Genomic DNA, 13,294 nt, shown 5'->3' on the forward strand with positions numbered 1-13,294 from the left:
AGTGTCCGACTTTCGGTTGTTGCAGATGCACCTCTGCAGACTTCACTCCTGCATCACCCCTTGGTAAGGCAACTGCAAGGCACCCGACCTCAAGGCGCTACAGAGGGTGGTGAGTACGATCCAGTACATCACTTGGGCCGAGCTTCCTGCCATACAGGACCTCTATACCAGGCGGTGTCAGAGAAAGGCCCGAAAAATTGACAAAGTCTCCTGCCAAAGCCATAGACTGTTCTCTCTGCTACCGCACGACAAGCGGTACCTTTGTACCAAGTCTGAAACCAACAGGACCCTGAACAGTTTCTACAACCCAAGCCATAAAACTGCTAATCAAGAATGCTAAATAGCTAATCAAATGGCTAACCGGACACACACACAAAACACATATTCACATGCATACTGACGCAACACACACCCTCACACACACTTTTACACTCACCACATATGCTGCTGCTGTCTATTATCTATTATGTTGCCTAGTCACTTTACCCCTACCTGCATGTACAAAGCTACCTCAGTTACCTCGTACCCCTGCACATCGACTAGGTACTGATACTTCCTGTATATAGTCATGTTATTTTTACTCGTTACTGTTATTTGTTATTCACTGTGCATTTATACCTCATGTAACTATTTCTATAAAATAAAATATTCTACTAGAGTCCAGTTGGGGGCGGTAATGCAAAATATTGGATGCCAACCGTCATTAAACCCCACAGAAGAAAAATACAAAAAAGAAGAAGAAGAAGAAGGGAACGCCTTCTCTGTGAAGTGTGTGATAACTCAATTCAATGTAAACAATGTCCTTTTTTTACTTTGGCAAAGGGTCACATCTACAAAACTTAGTGTACTCTGTTCGTAACTGATCATAGTTTTGGGAACAGAAAATTGTATTGAGATCAGGCTTTTCTTCGATGAGAAAATCAGCCAAATGTCAGCCCAGTTCCATCTCGCTCCATACTTTCCCACTTCCAGCCACTGGGCTTCCTCTCTGACGCAACATTGTATCTGTCCCATTATGGTGTCTGTGAAAGCATGGGCAGCAACATTGAGGCCATCTCATCTCCATTTTGAAGTAGCCCGTTTTCTTATTCTACTACTTCTTTGAGTTGGTCAACAAACTGAAAGGGTGCATACTGCCACCTGGAGTGTATTGTTTGAAAAGGTATAAAACCAAGGTTGGTGATTTACTGCTACCAGCAGTTGGATCGTTCCACAAAATGAGTGCTTTTTGCTTCTCTTTGATATTTTAAGAAAGGTCAAAATTGTGCACCAATATTGCATTTTAAAAGCCTGTTATATTAATTGAAGTGCCCTTAAATATAGACCACATGGATTATTCAATAAGCAGATTTTTAATATGAATAATGACTTGCTAAAGTGCCAAAATTACTAATTTTGACATGTGACTGCGCACCCTCTGCCTTCTATGGAAGATTTTAACCCTACTTAATACCAAGAGTCCACCATCATTGTAAAGCCCTAGTTATTTTGTTGTTTGTTATTTTGTTGCTTTGACAAAATCATTTCTGAAGATTATTAATTGAATGTGATTAATTTGCGTCTGTCCCTAATTTTAAGGTCAACTCTGAACTGAGCTCTTGTTTTCATGTGGTAAAACTATATTTATTTTAAAATATTTATTTCAGAAGAAACATTTAACAACTTATAGTCCAACTATAGTATAAAAGCAGGTGGGCTGAATCTTACTTTCAATTGCCCCTCCCTGTTGAACATAATAAACGTCCATTCCCCCGTCACAAGGCGATTTATATCTGCTTTAAAATGAAACTGTGATCATATAACTTTTGAAAAACTGGGCCCTGGTGACTGCTGATTGGTTGATTCTGCTACTGATTAAAGTCATCACCAGGTGTTGCAATTACTTGGGTGCTGTAGCTAGTATATAAAACACACAAGCAAATGATGGTTCTCTCATACACCTTTTTACTGTTCTGGATTATTGAGAGAGGTTTGGTGGTGAATGGCAAGATGGTGGTGAAATTGATGCTTTTGCTCATGAGTTACTACTCTGCTTATGGTTTGCCAGGTAAGGGCTTCCCTTTAGCTGTTGATGACGGGAATGACACTGAGGTTCTGTGGGGTGAGAAGTTGAGGTTTGATGACGAATCTGAACCCAAGGTCAGATCTCGTTCCCAAATCGTGGCCACTCCCATGTTGGAGCATTCTCGTAAGTTTGACTATCTGAAGCTACCAGAATACATCCCTATTCGTGCTTTTGAGGACCAAGCGGATGTCTTCAAGCCCGAAGGGAAGTTCAGGCCGCTGCCACTCTCAGTCAAGCACATCCTGCTGCCCACCGCCTCTCCGCCCACCACTCCTCCAGCTCACTCTAAGAAGGTTGAGGTCCTGTGCCACCTCGACAGGATTTATGTGAGAATCAGAAAGGACGCCTTCACCAACCCCGACGCCTGCAAGTACCTCAAACTCCACAAATGCAAAGTCAACAAATCCACCGCAGAACACTACTACATGCTCTACAACATCAAAAGCTGTAGCTTCCATAGAAAGGTTGGCTACCAATGTCATCAGAAATACAATCCCCTGTCACTCAGACATCAAATGTATGCCCTGAGTGATCCAGTCCAATTGCAATGGTCTGAAGGGATTGTACAACCATGGCTGTAATGATTGAGTATGTTCAGATGTCTTGGTGGTTTTTAGAGTCGTTTCTCCTATTCCAGTGTACCGCTGACTATATTTCCTACTCCAACGTGCTGAAGTACGAGCCAGAGGCCATAGGCGGTATTGTGAGGGAGTTGCCATTCTCTGTTCACATCGAATGCCGCTACAATCGGTGAACCACCACTTCATCATGATTTCACATTTGGTGGCTACGTTCCAATGTCCACACTAGCCTATCCTATACATGGCTCCATACTAGGTAGTATGCTAGTCTGGATATTATTTGAGTGTCTGACTGCACTAACGGCCATTTTTCTACAGGATCCACCACTCTTACAAGTTTGGCTTTCATCCTCGTTTGGCGGGAAAAGTCTTCAAGGCCCTTAAATCCAAGGTTGGCGTCACCCTCATATCTTATGATGGTGAGTTGACTTGACAGATGTCACCTAAATCTGAATGCACTTGCAGTATTGTTTTCTATTGATGGACCTTAACTCCTTTCTCTTCAGAATCATGGAACAAGCTCACTGGAAATAAAACCTATATCATTGGACAACCAATGTACTTTGAGGCCAAAGTTCCCACTATTTCTTTGCATCGGCGGGTGTATATTAACAACTGTTACGTGACTGCTAGCCCCAACTCCACTCTCAAATACACTGTGGTTGACAACTATGGGTAAAACTACTTTGTTACAGAACTACAATTTATCTTGGCCTGGTTTTGTTTTGTTCATGGTAGTTAATTTCTTGCTTGTTAATTGGCTAGATTCCACAGCTGGGCAGTTTACACAGGCAGCCTAATTCTCTTTTGTCCACTAATTGCTTGAAAGACCAATCACATCAAGTCTAAACTTATCTGATTGGTCAAATTGACATTTGATGTGGGAGTACAGAGTCTCCCATGTCTCCCAAGGCTAAATAAATTTCGGTTTGTGGAAATTGATTATTTTCAGGAGTCGGGTAATTGGTTAAGGGAAGAGGATTGGAGGGAAAGAGGATGGGTTTGAATTTGACTCTAGCAATAACAGGGAAAGGGGTATGTCGAGGAAGACTGAAGTTGCAAGTGGGCCAGATGCCAGTTTGAGTTATGGAGGTGAAATTGAAGGGGTAAAGGTTTGTGAGGAGCATGAGCCTTGTGTTGATGTTATGGTGATGATGATGATGCCTTTTGGTCCAGTGGGACTGAGATTTTGGAAGAGGATGGAACCAGGTCTTTTGGCTGATCCAGGGGTGGAAAAGAGGGTGTGCTTTTGAGTCGGTGGACTGGACTTGTTTCTTTAGATCAGAGGGAGCAGGCGCTCTGTGCGCCGCAACTAGTATAGTCTTGCTTTGCGCACCATTGAAGGGAGTGATTTCTGGGGTGGCATAATGGAAGTTGAAGATTCCTGTGTGAAGTTTGGTGCGACGCAGATCCAGTGGCAACACTGTCACTGTCAGCCCTTTTGAGTTGAGTCAGTCTTTACCTGACAAGATCATGTTAGGATGTATCAGTTATCCTGTTGGAGCTTTTGTGCTGAATCCACTGCTCTGTTTCAGCTGCAACATTTATGGTCCTGTCACAGTGTGTAGGGGGGAGATTCCAAAATGTGGATGTGTGCAGAAGGGCATGGGATAGAGGGTTGTGTAGTGTCGTTGGATAAAGTGGTCAACTGTGGGGTGCACATGTCGCTGGGGATCAGACGTGTTCGGTGGCTAGTCAGAGTAGTGCTGAGGGAGTGAAGTAGAGAATGGGTCAAGCGTGAGCAATTCGGAGGATTCCTGTGAATGGGATGTCTGACAGCACATAGGGATAGGCCAATGACTGACATGTATGCTTCAGTAAGGTGCAGAGGACTAGCACAGCTTGTCGCATGGTAGTGTCCTGTCCTCTCAGCCCATTGGCCTGGGGAAGGATCAGATGAGGTTAAAGTAGGGTAATATTCAGTGTATTTTTGATTCCCATTTTGTATCAGTGTCATGGGCCTATAATTCAGTTGGGGGTGGTAATGCAATATATGGGATGCCAAGTGCTGTTAAACCTCAACCAAGAGAGAAATCAGAACAGTCTGCCTGTGTAAACAGCCCTAGTGTCTTTTGTAACTCAGTCCCTGGTTTACAAGGCGAGAATAAGAACCAGCGAGTGAACCTTGTCCCGAATTGGAGTGTTAAGTACACGATCTTCTCTTCACTAGATGCATGGTGGATGGCAAGAATACTGTCCAGTCAAAGTTCCTGTCACACACAACCAACAATGCTTTGAGGTTCACTGTCGGAGCTTTCATCTTCCAGGGCCTGGACAATCAGGTCTGACTCATGTGTGAATCTCCAAACAACTAATCATGATGGTTTGCTTCTTTAATACTATAGGCCTACAGTAATGCACCTTAAAGAACGTACTTTCTTCCAGAAACTCCACTTGCACTGTGAAATAACTACAGGGAATATCACTCCAACTCCAAGTTTCAAATCCTGCAACTATGACACAAAGACTAAAAAGTAGGTTCACCTGAGTGATTTGAGTTCTGAGGGACCTCCTTGCTATGAGGTTTAATATTTATTGTGATTGTCCTAGGTGGGTGGAACTGTGTGGTGAAGCTGCGGTTTGCTCATGCTGTGTCGGCTCTTGTCCTTCTCCTTCTCTACAACCCTCCGGTGAGTATATAGGCCCGGTTCATGACAGGTCTTGTCTCATTGTCACCAACCCTTTCATCTGAGCGCATTAGAGAATGGGGAATGGGAAGCCATTTTGACGACTTAATGCAGGCATTCATACCACCGTCTTACATTATGGTTTGACTGTAATCTCTGTGGAAAATGCAATAATGATCTGAAAACGCTCTCATAGCTCACGCACAAACTGTGACCAGTCATTTTATGACGATGGCCCATGACGACCATGCTAAAAATAAAACATGGAGCGTGGGAACCTTCACCGATGGGGCTACTGAAGGTAGCTGGTTAATTCTTAACAATTTTCATTCTTATGTTAATATATTATGAGCACAAATTTCTGAAAATAATAGCTTTCTCCCTCATTGTTTTAGGTGCTGTTGGGAGGGTTTGAGCAGTGGACAATTCTTTTGATAAAATAAACTTTTTAAACTATCATGTGTATTGAGTTCATTCAAAATGGCTGCAGAGGTACAGGCAGAACTGGGTTGAAATATTAAAGATTACTTTCAGACATACATATTTGGGTGTTTTTATTTGAAGTAGTTGACTATTGGAATGTGTCTGGAAATTATTGTTATGTCATTTTAAAATCCCCAAATATATAAATCCAACATGTGAACTTAATTTCATGAGCTGAAATGAAAGAACCCAGGAATGTTCCATACGTACAAAGCTTAGTTCAAGTGTTCACATTTGTTGAAATCCATGTTTGAGCATTTCTCCTTTGTCAAGAGACTCCATCACCCTGCATGATCATTACACAGGTGGACCTTGTGATGGGCACAAGGCCACTCTTATATAAGCAATTCTCACAAGACCACAATGTCTAAATTGAGGGAGTGTGCATAATATTGTTAATTTTACTACCATAAACTGCTGCACATTTTTGAGAACTGGGCATTGTCTAACTGGCCTCACAACTGCAGACCACGAGTAACTATACCAGCCCGGGACCTTAACAGCCAGCTTCTTCACCTGTAGGATAATCAAAGACCAGCCACTCAGAGCTGAAACCTGAGTATTTCTGAGCCTGGTTCTGCCTAGTTCCCAAGTTGGTGGGTGTGGGAAGGCCCACCATGGCTGTGCTCCTCCCAGTCCTGTTAAATATGTAGATTAGGGCCTAATGTATTTCAATTGACTGATTTCCTTAACTGTAACTTAGTAAAATTGTTTGTTCAGTGTCTATACTCCCATGCAGTTGAACCCTGGTCTGTTTGGTATTTTTAGTTTTTTTCACTTTTTCAAATAGGCTATAGGACATTATTTGAAATGTTTCCAATGTAGTTTTGGGCCACATTTGGAAAATGCTGAAGTATTTCAGGTAACTTTCAAATAAGCAGTTATTTGGGTCCGGGTTGGAACTTCTGATTTTAACATGAAACCACTTAAGCAGGTTTCCTCATGATGTACTTCTCTGCATGTCAATGGCATTATAGATTTGGCATCTCTTTACAGTTAATTGTCCAGTATTAACCTTAAATTGTTCAACACTCTATACCAGTTGAAGGTTTGTCCAGACCGTTGCATTCCTTCGGCTTTGGCAAATACTCCTGTATCAGCATGGAAGAGTTCCTGAGCATCTCTTCCAAGTGCTTTACAGTCTTGGTGTAGCTGCCATTTTGTACCCCAAGAGGGTGGAGGAGGTTTACAGGCTCTGCATCACTAAATACAGCAGGGAGTCCAATCTCACTTGGAACCAGAGGCTTTCCAATAAAGCTGTGAAGCAACTTCCTACCCTGAAGGCTATTTTCTAGGAAGTGCAATATATCACGTAACCTGCTAGCCAAGTGTTCAGGGTACCAGTCAGAAGGCTCTTTACTCAAAAGCAAGTGAATTAACACTTTTGAAGTGATGTGAGGCCCGTTTGCTTTTTGTGAAGGAACGCTACAATTCCAAGGCAGTGAACGTGGCAGGAGTTTTCAGGCAGGTGATGGGCCAGGTACTTCAGGAAGTGGTCCTCGTAAGTGGTCAATGAGAGGCTCCAGTATGTGTCCAAGGAGTTGTTCGTAGTTGAGGTGGAAGGAGAAATGGTGAAATAAGCTTCCGTGTCTTTGAGTTTCACCACGGGAGCCATATCGAAGGCTATCACCTTCCCTGATCTGAATAGAACCATCAGAGCTCCTGGGGCGTCTATGTTGCGAAATGTCAGCTCAAATTCGTACTTGTGGGATATCTGTCCCCAAGCTTTTCTAATTGTGGTCTGGAACCATTTGGTAACCTGGGTTTTGGCCAGGTAAGGGGTGTGTTTTGAGCAAAGAGCGCTATCCAATACATCAGTGACTTTTACCACTTTGACTTTCTCATTGTCACAACACAGCAGGCATAGCATATCATCATCTCCTATGGCAGCTGTGTGACACGGGCAGCCATTTTGGTTCACACCACCATCCACCATTTTGACTCTACCACAGCCCTCCATTTCAGGTGGCATATCATCAATAGCCTGGTTACACAAGAGTTGAAACGGGAAACTGTATGGCTCTAACGGGGCAATGGGGACGATGATGTCACACACAAGGGAACTGATCCTGCCCTCCACCACAAAGTCTTCAATCACCATGCCAACCTCCACATCACTCATGCTCCTCATGGCTTCTAATAGGTCATTAGCAAACCCCTCCACAATCTGTGGGAATTTCAGCTGTGCCACTCTGGTTAGAGACTGAAAACCACCTCATCCTGTCCAGACAACTGCAAATAGACATATCAAACCTCTTCTTGCTCTTGGGACAATGGCGAGGGGGAGATCGGAAACCTGTTACATCAGTACAACAGAGAAAGGAGTGCAGGTGCCTTCACAGGGAGGGGCCTAGCTGATGGCAGATGACGTGACCTTGCCTTTGCTTTCTACCATTCCACATCCCCATAGACTGTTCTTGAAGGGTTGAGTGAGCATCAGAATCAACAATATTCCAAAAGTACGTGGAGAACTATTTGACATACATTTTCAACCGTATCGTCATTTGAGCTCATTAAACTTGGAACTTGATTTAATCAAAGACTGCCTACTAGAAAGAGGAGAGTTAGTATACCAAGAGGTTTGGCAACGCTGGAGTGTTTCAAGAGAAGTTGAAGACATATTTGTGATCGTCCATTTGTTGCCTTATCATCATTTGAGACGGTTTCACCACCTGCATACTTGAAAGAGGAGAAAAGCCGATTGTGACACAAGTAGGCCTTTTTTTCAGTTACTTAGATGATTGATTTTTCACTGTCTATTTTGTTCAGGCTTTTTCAGACACGTAAATCATTTAGGGCTTGCTGGAAAGAAACTGAACATTGATTTACCAGTTGTTCAATAAAAAATAAGTCATTCTTGAATGATTTGTGAGCTCTTCAGACGCTCAAACCATTGATGTTTCATTATAAAGCAGTGGGAGATTGATTCAATTGTTTAGTCAGTACTACTTGTAAACAACATCTTCATTTACTTCCTTGTCTACATTTTATGAGTTGCAAATTTACACAGACACAGGGCTACAAGATTTCTCCAACATCAAATGACTGAGTGCCTTTCACATTTTGGGCCCGGTCACATTTTTGTTGTTGTTGAATTCAAACATCTGCCTCTGTGTTTTCCCACAGATTTGAATACTTCAGAGGCAGCACTATCAAATTGCTTTCAAACAACTGGATCCATCTTTTTTCTATAGATCTCAGTACATTTAAAAAAGGCGCCACCAGCAGACCATTCAAGATGGATAAGTTCCGTGTGATGGTCCAGTTCCTCCAATCCAATCAGGAGTCCTTCATGAATGGCATCTGTGGTATCATGGCCCTAGCTAGCGCCCAGCTCTACTCAGCCTTCGAGTTTAGCTGCCCTTGTATCCCGGAGTACAACTACGCCTATGGGATTGGACTACTGGTTCTTCCTACTAGGGTTCGTGTTGAATAACAATGTTTCGATGTTAGCTGAGGAGTGGAAAAGACCGACGGGGACAAGCTTCTCGGGATCCGCGACCAGGACGATATGAATAAAGTTCTGTGGAATTGGCACACGTGTAAGCCGCCTCTGGCACTGAGGAAGGAACAGCCTGATGGAGAATCCCATGAAGGGCTCATACCAAATGGAGACGTCCATGGAGTCAGTGGAGGACCAAATGGATATGCTAACGGTCACGCTCCTGATTTGCCTAAGAGGGAATGGGCGGTATACTACAGCAAAGTTTGAACATTTCAAAAGAGGAAAAAGCACCATTCACTGTAGGATGGGATATTAAGCACTGATTGACTATTCAGACTGATAAGACTGATTGTCCTTGAAGATTTAGTCTGTGGTTTAAAGATAGAATTGAAGTCCTTTTTGTGGTGTGATTATTTATCGTAATTCATATTTTGATGGAGGGCTTAGTTGGAAATGTTTCCTGGCATCCAACATCAAACACTCCCACATTGGCACTTTTGTTGCTCCTTGGTTTCAGGATGGTTAACTGTATTTTTTTGTTAGAGTACCCAAAGGGGAGAACCTTACTTGAGTTGTTGTACATAATGTGTCAGATATGTCATGATGATGTACAGTCTGTTTGTTGTTACTACTGCTCTGTGTAGACTTTTGAAAAATTCTTTATCAATTAAACCAAACATCAAATGGCTCCTTGTAGAATCAAGATGAAATGTTTCCTTTAGCCTAACGCTACTGTGGAAGCCTACATACAGAACTTTTTAATTAATCCTAGCTTACATTAAAAGCATAATTCTGAGATCAACCCCCACAAAAATCTGTTTCTAAGATTTAATTTAGTCTTCCTAACAGGAAATACAGTAGAAGTCAGACGTTTTCATACACCTTAGCCAAATACATTTAAACTCAGTTTTTCACAATTCCTGACATTTAATCTGAGTAAAGATTCCCTGTCTTAGGTCAGTTATGATCACCACTTTATTTTAAGAATGTGAAATGTCAGAATAATAGTAGAGAGAATGATTTATTTCAGCTTTTATTTCTTTCATCACATTCCTAGTGGGTCAGAAGTTTACATACACTCAATTAGTATTTGGTAGCATTGCCTTTAAATTGTTTAACTTGGGTCAAAAGTTTTGGGTAGCCTTCCACAAGCTTCCCACAATAAGTTGGGTGAATTTTGGCCCATTCCTCCTGACAGAGCTGGTGTAACCGAGTCAAGTTTGTAGGTCTCCTTGCTCGAACACACTTTTTCAGTTCTGCCCACAAATTTTCTATAGGATTGAGGTCAGGGCTTTGTGATGGCCACTCCAATACCTTGACTTTGTTGTCCTTAAGCCATTTTGCCACAACTTTGGAAGTATGCTTCGGGTCAATGTCCATTTGGAAGACCCATTTGCGACCAAGCAATATATCCACTTAATTTTCCTCCTCATGATGCCATCCATTTTGTGAAGTCCACCAGTCCCTCCTGCAGCAAAGCACCGCCACAACATGATGCTGCCACCCAAGTGCTTCACTGTTGGGATGGTTTTCTTCGGCTTGCAAGCCTCCCCTTTTTCCTCCAAACATAACGATGGTCATTATGGCCAAACAGTTCCATTTTTGTTTCATCAGACCAGAGGACATTTCTCCAAAAAGTTTGATCTTTGTCCCCATGTGCAGTTGCAAACCGTAGTCTGGCTTTTTGATGGCGGTTTTGGAGCAGTAGCTTCTTCCTTGCAGACCGGCCTTTCAGGTTATGTCGGTATAGGACTCGTTTTTACTGTGGATATAGATACTTTTGTACCTGTTTCCTCCAGCATCGTCACAAGGTCCTTTGCTGTTGTTCTGGGATTGATTTGCACTTTTCGCACCAAAGTACGTTCATCTCTAGGAGACAGAACGCGTCTCCTTCCTGAGCGGTATGACGGCTGTGTGGTCCCATGGTGTTTATACTTGCGTACTATTGTTTGTACAGATGAACATGGTACCTTCAGGTGTTTGGAAATTGCTCCCAAGGATGAACCAGATTTGTGGTGGTCCACAATTTTTTTTCTGAGGTCTTGGCTGAATTCTTTTTATTTTCCCATGATGTCAAGCAAATATGCATTGAGTTTGAAGGTAGGCCTTGAAATACATCCACAGGTACACCTCCAATTGACTCAAATGATGACAATTAGCCTATCAGAAGCTTCTAAGCTATGACATCATTTTCTGGAATTTTCCAAGCTGTTTAAAGGCACAGTCAACTTAGTGTATGTAAACTTATGACCCACTGGAATTGTGATACAGTGAATTGTAAGTGAAATAGTTTGTCTGTAATAATAGTTGGAAAAATTACTTGTGTCATGCACAAAGTAGATGTCCTAACCGACTTGACAAAACTATAGTTTGCTAACAAGACATTTGTGGAGTGATTGAAAAACAAGTTTTAATGACACCAACATAAGTGTATGTAAACATCCGACTTCAACTGTATGAATGCAGCATTGGTGTGGCTATGAGAGGTTCCACGACAAAGATATTGTAATTCCAAAACCAATGAGACTTCGAGCCAGAATTATCCTGTTGGGTGCATCTCATGCTTGTGGAATCAACTTTTGTCTTCCTTAAAAGCATCGTTGTTTCTTTGCTAAAACCTTTGTGGAATACCAAACAAAGAGTGTGAAGGTGAACGGAAAGGCTCTGGAGCAACGAACCGCCCTTGCTGTCTCTGCCTGGCCGGTTCCCCTCTCTCCACTGGGATTCTCTGCCTCTAACCCTATTACAGGGGCTGAGTCACTGGCTTACTGGTGTTATTTTATGCCGTCCCTAGGAGGGGTGCGTCACTTGAGTGGGTTGAGTCACTGACGTGATCTTCCTGTCTGGGTTGGCGCCCCCCCTTGGGTTGTGCCGTGGCAGAGATCTTTGTGGGCTATACTCGGCCTTGTCTCAAGATGGCAAGTTGGTGGTTGAAGATATCCCTCTAGTGGTGTGGGGGCTGTGCTTTGGAAAAGTGGGTGGGGTTATATCCTTCCTGTTTGGCCCTGTCCGGGGGTATCATCGGATGGGGCCACAGTGTCTCCTGACCCCTCCTGTCTCAGCCTCCAGTATTTATGCTGCAGTAGTTTATGTGTCGGGGGGATAGGGTCAGTTTGTTATATCTGGAGTACTTCTCCTGTCTTATCCGGTGTCCTGTGTGCATTTAAGTATGCTCTCTCTAATTCTCTCTTTCTCTCTTTCTTTCTCTCTCTCAGAGAACCTGAGCCCTAGGACCATGCATCAGGACTACCTTGCCTGATGACTCCTTGCTGTCCCCAGTCCACCTGGCCGTGCTGCTGCTCCAGTTTCAACTGTTCTGCCTGCAGCTATGGTACCCTGACCTGTTCACCGGACGTGCTACCTGTCCCAGACCTGCTGTTTTCAACTCTCTAGAGACAGCAGGAGCGGTAGAGATACTCTTAATGATCGGCTATGAAAAGCCAACTGACATTTACTCCTGAGGTGCTGACTTGCTGCACCCTCGACAACTACTGTGATTATTATTATTTGACCATATTGGTCATTTATGAACATTTGAACATCTTGGCCATGTTCTGTTATAATCTCCACCCGACACAGCCAGAAGAGGACTGGCCACCCCTCATAGCCCGGTTCCTCTCTAGGTTTCTTCCTAAGTTTTGGCCTTTCTAGGGAGTTTTTCCTAGCCACCCTGCTTCTGCACCTGCATTGCTTGCTGTTTGGGGTTTTAGGCTGGGTTTCTGTACAGCACTTTGAGATATCAGCTGATGTAAGAAGGGTTATATAAATACATTTGATTTGATTTAATTTTGATCAGAATGCCCTGAATGCTGGCTTAAAAGCTACCATGAGTAGTACGGTTTGTATTAGTGGCTTTTTGCAAACAATCAATGATTTAAACTTCCTTTCATACTCTAATGCTGACCGATAGTGTTAGATTGTTGTTCTGGAATGTTCTTTGACACACTCAAAATGAACTTTTATTGATTGTCACAATTCTGTAAAAAACAGAATTTACAAATTGAAGAACATCTGTCAACTGTAACCCAGATACTAAAACATCAGCATACTGTATGTAATTCCATATGGTATTTACAGTTGTGACTCAATTAAG

The 13,294-nt window shown here is 42.8% G+C and overlaps 1 protein-coding gene and 1 pseudogene across 2 annotated transcripts; one reads left to right on the top strand and one right to left on the bottom strand.

Moving 5' to 3' along the window:
• Positions 1–1,945: 1,945 nt before the first annotated feature.
• LOC110493476 (zona pellucida sperm-binding protein 3) lies at positions 1,946–5,770 on the top strand. 2 transcript variants are annotated; one of them, XM_021567772.3, is made up of 9 exons: positions 1,946–2,529; positions 2,703–2,815; positions 2,965–3,065; positions 3,153–3,321; positions 4,817–4,928; positions 5,032–5,120; positions 5,197–5,276; positions 5,470–5,574; positions 5,669–5,770. In XM_021567772.3, exons 1-9 carry the CDS (start codon positions 1,990–1,992, stop codon positions 5,686–5,688), a joined length of 1,329 nt encoding a protein of 442 aa, XP_021423447.3. In that variant the 5' UTR covers positions 1,946–1,989; the 3' UTR covers positions 5,689–5,770. The 2 variants fall into 2 exon arrangements, with proteins under 2 accessions (XP_021423447.3, XP_090060684.1); XM_090204558.1 differs by lacking the exons at positions 3,153–3,321; positions 5,197–5,276; positions 5,470–5,574; positions 5,669–5,770 and having other exon boundaries at positions 5,032–5,118.
• Positions 5,771–6,781: 1,011 nt separating this feature from the next.
• On the bottom strand, positions 6,782–8,151 carry LOC110495105 (inositol 1,4,5-trisphosphate receptor-interacting protein-like; annotated as a pseudogene).
• Between the last annotated feature and the right edge of the window lie 5,143 nt (positions 8,152–13,294).

This window comes from Oncorhynchus mykiss, chromosome 17 (genome assembly GCF_057628025.1).
Source record: "Oncorhynchus mykiss isolate SJ-2025 chromosome 17, ASM5762802v1, whole genome shotgun sequence".
Lineage (NCBI taxonomy): Eukaryota > Metazoa > Chordata > Actinopteri > Salmoniformes > Salmonidae > Oncorhynchus > Oncorhynchus mykiss.